Genomic DNA, 8,834 nt, shown 5'->3' on the forward strand with positions numbered 1-8,834 from the left:
GGAGGACATTGTATCTAACCATCAGATTTCCATTCTGGTGGTCTGAGCACAAATAACTCACCCTGCCAACTACAAATCAAGAATATTAGACATTCACTCTTACTTCAGAGACAAGCACAAAGTATACAAGATTGGAATAGTCAAAAACAACAGGGAAAGTCAGCGAGCCTTCAATCTGCTGACCAGTCAGTCTCACATTCTGTCCTAAAAAATAAGTCCATCTCAGAAGAAATGCTCCCCTTTGCAATTAAAGCAAGACTCCAATGCTTCCCAACTAGGTACTATCTGACAACATGGTACCCCTCGCAATTCAACCCCAATTGCATATGGCACACTAATGGTCAGGAGAATGAAACAGTAGCCTTCATATTGAGTGGATATCATTACCACAAAGGACAGTATATGGCCAGACATGACAGTCGACAGTCTGGTTGCAAAGGACTGTACGATCGGGAGACAAATATGGAGACAAAGATATTTTGTTTACACTTGAATGGTGATTCATTTGTTACAATAACAACGATACTTAAGTGTGAAAGTCTAAGTTCTGCCAGTCTGTCAATAGCCTCTTCCAAAATATTTGGACTAGGCCTACCTTTAAAGGTGCACTGTGTAGGATGGTGGCCAGTGTAGGTATTGGAACTATGCTGCTCATTGAAACTGTGCTGTCTACTACCAAATTTGAGCTTACTAAATTTACTAAACAATAAGCGAATATTTACTTGTATGACCAAAAAACAGTGAGTTTTGCAGCTAAAAATAGTCTTTTCATGGAAGTTCAAAATGACGGACCATGGAGAAGATCCCCCTTTTCATGCATAAAAAATGCTATTTCCCCAGTCATCAGGGACTGTGACCCCAAACTGACCCGGGTATTTTTGGCATAGACCAGCCCCTCACCCCCACCTCCATACTACAATATGTCCACTGTATCCTAAGGATGCACCGATAGGCCACCCCATCTAAATTGTGAGCCAGTCTCTAATGTCAAATTTGAAACAAACAAACAAACAAACGAACAAAAAACAACAGCGTCGGCCCCTAGGGACTGGCGGCCCACCAGGAAAATGCCCTGTATGCCAGATTACCAGTCCTGCCCTGCCAGTCATAATGAATACCTTGGAGAAGGTAACATTTGTGAATGGGCAGCATGAATTCTGGAAATAAACTACTAAAAATATTACAGTGCACCTTTAATTCTTGTCTCTTGGGTCCAAATAGAAGAAATCAAGTGCACTTGATGGCTTTTTGTAATTGCAGCTGTGTGCGGTGTCATGTGTGTTTATCTGAATTAATACATGATGTCTTGTATGTGTGTGTGAGTGTGTGTGTGTGTGTGCGCGCACACGTGTGTGTGTGTGTGTGCATGCGTGTATGTGTGTGTGTGTGTGTGTGTGTGTGTGTGTGTGTGTGTGTGTGTGTGTGTGTGTGTGTGTGTGTGTGTGTGTGTGTGTGTGTGTGTGTGTGTGTGTGTGTGCGAGCGAGTGTGTGCGAGCGTGTGTGTGTGTGCATATGTGTGCATGCATACATGCATGTGTGTGTGTGTGTGTGTGTGTGTGTGTGTGTGTGTGTGTGTGTGTGTGTGTGTGTGTGTGTGTGTGTGTGTGTGTGTGTGTGTGTGTGTGTGTGTGTGTGTGTGTGTGTGTGTGTGTGAATAGAGGGTTGAGACAGTATTCAGCTGCCATCTGTCTTCATCCCTTTCCCATTTCAGAGCTGCTGCTGCTCCCTCATGTAAGACCACTCACACTCACGCCACCACTCTGCTACCGCATCCCTGTGTGTGTGTGTGTGTGTGTGTGTGTGTGTGTGTGTGTGTGTGTGTGTGTGTGTGTGTGTGTGTGTGTGTGTGTGTGTGTGTGTGTGTGTGTGTGTGTGTGTGTGTGAGTGTGTGTGTTTAAGAGTTAAGACCACTCACGCCACCACACATCTACAGCATCCCTGTGTGTGCGTGTGTATGTGTGTGTGTGTGTGTGTGTGTGTGTTTAAGACCACATGCTCCACTACACAGCCACCCCATTTGTGTGCGCGTGTGTGCGTTTTTGTGTTTGTTGCACATTGCAGAGCTGTTGTACCGCATCGTGTGTGTGCTGCATGTGTGTCCATGTAAGATCACTCGCACACAAAAAGCACATCCCAGTGCACTGCTCCTCTCCTCTCCTCCCTTGCTCTTCTTCTCTCATCTTCTCCACTCCTCCTCTCATCTTCTCCTCTCCTCTTCTCCACTCATCTTCTCCTCTCATCTTCTCCACTCATCTTTTCCACTCCTCTTCTCCACTCCTCTTCTCCACTCCTCTTCTCCACTCCTCTTCTCCACTCCTCTTCTCTCCTATTCTCATAATCACTTCTCCTATCCTCTTCTCCTATCCTCTTCTCCACTCCTCTTCTCATCTCCTCTTCTCCTAATCGCTCTCTCTCAGCTCACACACATCTGGCTGCACAAGATGACCAGCTGCTACTCTGAGTTGATGGCACAATGTCGTGTTCTACAGGCCAGAGGAATACTGTAGGCATGGAATTGGGGATTTTCAGGGAATAAAATTGCTGAATTTCCTCTCACTGTTTCGTTAGCTCACTGTGATCAAATTTAATTCAGTGTGGTTTTGTCTTGGTTTTGTCTTTGTCTCTGGTTTTGACTTGGTTTTGTTTGTTTTATTTGTATTGGACATGGTGTGTGTGTGTGTGTGTGTGTGTGTGTGTGTGTGTGTGTGTGTGTGTGTGTGTGTGTGTGTGTGTGTGTGTGTGTGTGTGTGTGTGTGTGTGTGTGTGTGTGTGTGTGTGTGTGTGTGTGTGTCTGTGTGTGTCTGTGTGTGTGTGTGTGTGTGTGCGTGTGTGTGCGTGTCTATGTGTGTGTGCGCGCGCATAAATGCATGTGTACGTATGCATGCATCGGTCTGTTCTTATACTAGTTTTCTCCCCACAAATTATTCCAATTTTAATCCATAATAGAATGGTATTCCATGTTTATTGCGTATAATAGGATGAAACTAGTGTGATGGTGTGCTGAGAGCTGATTTTATATGCTCTTCTGTAAAACAATGTGTTTGCATCATTTGTCTGTGTTTGTATGTTGATGTGTTGTGCTATTCTGTTGACGACAATCAAATCTAATTTTAAGCCGCTCATATTTGTTTGATGCCTGTTTTTTGCAGACAATAAGCTGTTTGGTCTATTGGTTTTCTGGGAGCTACTGGTTTTGAGGTGCTCTGTACAGTATGTGGGAGGAAGTGGCCAAGTGTACATTTGTGGAATGTGCTTGTCTGTATGTTGTGTTATATTGTGCTATGTTGTATGTTGTCTGTATGTTGTGTTGTGTTGTATTGTGTTGTGTTGTGTTGTGTTTGTGTTGTGTTGTGTTGTGTTGTTTTTGTTGCTGTGTTGTGTCTTGTCTGTATGTGTTGTGTTGTGTTGTGTTGTGTTGTGTTGTTGTTGCTGTGTTGTGTCTTGTCTGTAGGCCTATGTGTTGTGTTGTGTTGTGTTGTGCTGTGTCTTGTCTGTATGTTGTGTTGTGTTGTGTTGTGTTGTGTTGTGTTGTGTTGTGTTGTGTCTTGTCTGTGTGTTGTGTTGTGTTGTGTTGTGTTGTGTTGTGTTGTGTTGTGTTGTGTTGTGTTGTGTTGTTGTTGCTGTGTTGTGTCTTGTCTGTATGTGTTGTGTTGTTGTGTTGTGTTGTGTTGTATCTTGTCTGTATGTTGTGTTGTGTTGTGTTGTGTTGTGTCGTGTCGTGTCGTGTCGTGTCGTGTCGTGTCGTGTCGTGTTGTGTTGTGTTGTGTTGTGTTGTGTTGTGTTATTGTTGTGTTGTGTTGTGTTGTGTTGTGTTGTGTTGTTGTTGTGTTGTGTCTTATCTGTATGTTGTGTTGTGTTGTGTTGTGTTGTGTTGTGTTGTGTTGTGTTGTGTTGTGTTGTGTTGTGTTGTGTTGTGTTGTGTTGTGTTGTGCTATTCTGTGTTGTGTTGTGTTGTGTTGTGTTGTGTTGTGTTGTGTTGTGTTGTGTTGTGTTGTGTTGTGTTGTGTTGTGTTGTGTTGTGTTGTGTTGTGTCTTGTCTGTATGTTGTGTTTAATTTTAGTCTGTACATAGAAACAAGATCTCATCCATGTTTATAATGTGTATACATTTGATATTTTGTTGTTATTTCAGCCTAAGGCTAACTCTGGTAATGCATGAAATGGCAACGTATGTTTCACTGTAATTGTACATCTTCCCTAATAAATTGAAATTGAATTGAATAGAATTTTGTGTTGCTCCCTCAATCGAAACTAATTTGAACCCTGACATATAACATAATGTACCAGCCATGCTTATTGTGGAGAATAAAGAAGGTCTGATGGTGTGCTGTAAAGCTGTTGATTTCATATGTTTCTGTATAAGAAGAGGCTTGCATGATTTTTTGTCTGTATGTTGTGTTTGTGTTTGTGTTCGTGTTGTGTTGTGTTGTGTTGTGTTGTGTTGTGTTGTGTTGTGTTGTGTTGTGTTGTGTTGTGTTGTGTTGTGTTGTGTTGTGTTGTGTTGTGTTGTGTTGTGCTGTGCTGCAAGGTGCTGTGTTGTGAGGTGCTGTGTTCTGCTGTGCTGTGCAGTTCTGTGCTGCGCTGTGCTGTGCTGCAAGGTGCTGTGTTGTGAGGTGCTGTGTTCTGCTGTGTTGTGCTGTGCTGCGCTGCACTGTGCTGTGCTGTGCTGTGCTGTGTTGTGTTGTGTTGTGCCCTTCTGCTCTCCTCAATCAAATCCAATTTGAACCCGTACGTATAATAAAACAGCACTGGCTCATCTCCAGTTTTATAGTGGTTGGTTTAACTGGGTGTGTGGTGATGGTGGTGGTGTGTTGTGCTATGGTATGTTGGTGCAGATGCTGCAGGTGTCCCAAAGTAGTTCAGCAGGGCTGATGAGGTGTGACCGGCATGTCTGGGGCCCTGCCACCCGCAAATGAAGACGAACAGCAGTCATTACCACGCGGCCACACACACACACACACACACACACACACACACACACACACACACACACACACACACACACACACACACACACACACACACACACACACACACACACACACACACATGGCCGCTGACAGCTTAGGCTGGGCCCGGGACAAGGTCATCTGAAAGGGGCCCCTCACCCAATACATTCAATGTAATGAGGACCCAATTCTGCCCCCCCCCCTCTGTCCCTGGGCCCGGGACAACTGACCCCTTTGTCACCCCTTCTCGGCTTCCCTGTATGTGCACACATACACACCAGGTGCACACACACATGGATATACGTGTATGTACACACATGTGCTAACATGCGTGTAATGAATGGACACACACGTACACAAACTCTCACATGGTAGTAAACAGGCATGCAAGCACACGCACACATACATGCATACACATACTACACACATACCTACACACACACACACACACACACACACACACACACACACACACACACACACACACACACACACACACACACACACACACACACACACACACACACACACACACACACACAGCCTACAATGCAGAGGCATGCACACAGCCTACAAATGCACAAGCACGCACATGCACACATACACTCACATTACACACACACACACACACACACACACACACACACACACACACACACACACACACACACACACACACACACACACACACACACACACACACACAATCTCTCTCTCTCTCTCTCTATATGTGTCAAACATGCACAAACACACACAGACAATGCACCCCCCCCCACACACACACACACACACACATACACACCCGTTACACACACCTGTTTCCGTGACGAGAGAGGGCTCTTGGGGGGCCGGCCTGCCTTAGCGGCGCTGTTGGCGGCGGGCTCCTTGCAGCTGCGCCGCAGGGTGGTTGCCGTGCCGACTGCGTTGCCGGGGGCGTTGGGCAGCGGGTTGAGGAAGAGGATGCGGGCGATGAGGCCGTACAGCACGATGGCCAGCAGCAGCGGGATCACGTAAAAGATGGCGAAGTCCATTAGGTAGATGGGCAGGTACAGGTCACGTGACACACGGTAGCCACACACCACACCACCATCAGGGCTCACCTGAATAGCACAGACACACACAGACACACACACACACACACACACACACACACACACACACACACACACACACACACACACACACACACACACACACACACACACACACACACACACACACACACACACACACACACGGTAGTCACACACCACGCCACCGTCAGCGCCCACCTGAATAGCACACAGTTATAGGTTATAGTGTGCACAGCTCATCTAACTCACACGTTTGTTTGGAAGAACTGGCTTTACGAATTGCCCCCGTTCATTTCTATAGACGCTTTGTTGTTTTGTCTCCTTCCACATGTAGGCCTATGTAGAGTGTTTCTGTCCCAGGTAAGTGAGTGGGAAGCAGAGAGCATTTACAAACTGTAAAATGGTTTGTTTACAATAAGTTAATTAAAATATGTCAACAACATGTTAATAAAGCTTTTCAAGGGACGGTGGTTATTCTAAAGCATTGCCAAGTTTTGTACATGAGGCCCCAGGTAAGTGAGAGGGAAGGAGCGGGCAGGTGTCTCACCTGTATGTCCACCAGGAAAAAGAAAGACTTAAATAAAATAAAACTAGAGTGTAACATAGTCGAATGTTCTATCAAACAGCTTCCTTGGCGGAGGTCTGCACTCTCAGAGTGCATTTCTGAAGTGTTATCATAAGTAAGTTGGAAGTAGAGGGCAGGCGTCTCACCTGGATGTCCACGAGGAAGAACCACATCATGCAGTAGATGCAGGTGAATACCCACACGCCGGCGATGATGCGCTTGGCCCGCGACACCGTGCACATCGTCTGAGCTTTCATCGGGTGGCAGATGGCAATGTACCTGTCATGGGGAAACACATCGGATTAGGAAGGAATGAGTCAGATCATGGCGTTTTTTCAGAAAGTGCGCTCAACTCCAAACTGATTTTACAAGGTCTTCTTCTTTTTTTAAAGTTTATTTTGGGGGGCTTTTGAGCTTTTTTTTATGACAGGACAGTGACAGAGGGACAGGAAACGAGTGGGAAGAGAGAGACGGGGAAGGATCGGCAAATGACCCAGCCCAGAATCAAACCTGGGTCGGCAGTGTAGAAAGGGAGGGCCATGTGACCAGCGATCTGACTGCTACTCTGAGAGTTTGAGGTGCAGTTGGTTGCTCACTGACTGCTGATATTGTGTGAAAGATATAGGTGTTCTCTATTGGCCAACACTATAATTACAATAGATTGATTCAGTAGTGTTTTTATATCTTGGCACTATTGTTATTTTTTTGTATTTTGTTTCATCTACGGGCCGCACTGAGTGAGGGGGCGGGCTGCATGTGGCCCCCGAGCCTCCAGTTGCCCATCCCTGCTCTAGAGTGATGGAACAGGACTGGCCATGCATGTATGAAAGGCTGAGTAGAACACACTGTCCGAGACTGGGCAGAAAGACCACCGCAGATGTGAAACTGGCCTTAAGTTACATGCTTGATGCAATAAAAGTTGGGGGACCATATAATGCGATACAATTAGGGGACCCTATTGAAAGCGAGATGTCACATTTCAAGAGGCACTCCCCATGTGTAAATAAATAAATCAAATAAATGTGAGTGCAGGTGAGCTCACTCACCTCTCCACAGTGAAGGCTGTGATGGAGCACGATGACACGTTGATGCCCAGGTACTGCAGGTAGGTGATGCCCTGGCAGCCGGCGTGCCCGTACACCCAGGTGCCCGTCAGGCTGTCGGAGATGTTGGGCAGCCCCGCCGCCACCAGCACTGTCAGGTCGGCCACCGCCAGGCTCACCAGGTAGCAGTTGGTGGGCGTGCGCATGTGCCGTGTGGTCAGCACCACCAGCACGACCATGACGTTACCCACGATACCCACCGTGCACACCAGCAGCACCAGGAACACCGACACCGTCTTGTACTCCAGAGACTGCAGAACCGGGTCCACCGACCCGGCCAGCGACACGTTGGTAGGGGTGTCCGATCGGGAGCTCACATTCTCAGCCATGTTTTTTGTTTTTTTGGGGTTTTTTGCGTATCTGGGGTCCGTTCTCTCAGTTGAGCAGTTGTTAGCAGCTAGCAACTTGGGTAGTTGTCAGTGGGACATTGCACTGCAAACATCAAATTCGCTAATGTAGTTATGGTTTCAAGAAATGCACCCCTGTTTTTTTATACAATAAGAGGGGTAAAGTCTTTTTGTTCTGCTAGGGTTATGTTTTATATTTCACTGCCCCTTTGCGTAGTTTTATTTTTGTATGCTGTAGTGTAGGCTAGAATTGTTTTCTGGTGTGTGTGTGTGTGTGTGCGCGCGCTTGCGTGCGTGTGTATGTGTGTGTGTGTGTGTGTGTGTGTCTATACAGTAACTCTGTCTGTGAATAATGAACCCAAATTAATACTTCTCTACGCCCAACTCCTGACCATGTCTTGATACAATCTAGTTCAGGGAAACGGCCATGTTTGTCCTAGGAGGTGTTTGGTTGTTGTTGTTGTTGTTGTTGTTATAGCACACTTGCACCCTTCTTGGGCCTCTTCTGAGCTGCTTAATTTCCGCGAGGCTTTAATGCGATTGTCTTCTCTTCACAGATGCAGATGCGGACGCTAATTCTCCCGTGGGGCCCATTCTTCTTCTGCTGTAATGCAATTGTCCACCTTATCGAACCTGCTGGTAAAATAAGGATCGTATTAGTGCAACAGGAGGTGGATGATGGGGAGAAGAGAAGAGAATGCCTTTGCCCATCACATCACTGGCTAGAGGATTCACAGTTGAGCGCTAATTGTCAAATAATTGCAAACATGTCCGCCTCGCCTGGCGGTGGATGATAAC

At 46.3% G+C, this 8,834-nt stretch overlaps 1 protein-coding gene across 1 annotated transcript in view; it reads right to left on the minus strand.

Moving 5' to 3' along the window:
- The window catches only part of trhr2 (thyrotropin releasing hormone receptor 2), a 20,623-nt gene extending 12,605 nt beyond the window's left edge, over positions 1 to 8,018 (minus strand). The window contains exons 1-3 of the mRNA XM_063196384.1: positions 7,633 to 8,018; positions 6,733 to 6,865; positions 5,764 to 6,048 (exon numbers count right to left, since the gene is read on the minus strand). Coding sequence (XP_063052454.1) covers positions 5,764 to 6,048; positions 6,733 to 6,865; positions 7,633 to 8,018 — 804 coding nt within the window. The remainder of the gene's footprint in view (positions 1 to 5,763; positions 6,049 to 6,732; positions 6,866 to 7,632) is intronic.
- Positions 8,019 to 8,834: the final 816 nt, after the last annotated feature.

This window comes from Engraulis encrasicolus, chromosome 4 (genome assembly GCF_034702125.1).
Source record: "Engraulis encrasicolus isolate BLACKSEA-1 chromosome 4, IST_EnEncr_1.0, whole genome shotgun sequence".
Classification (NCBI taxonomy): Eukaryota; Metazoa; Chordata; class Actinopteri; order Clupeiformes; family Engraulidae; genus Engraulis; species Engraulis encrasicolus.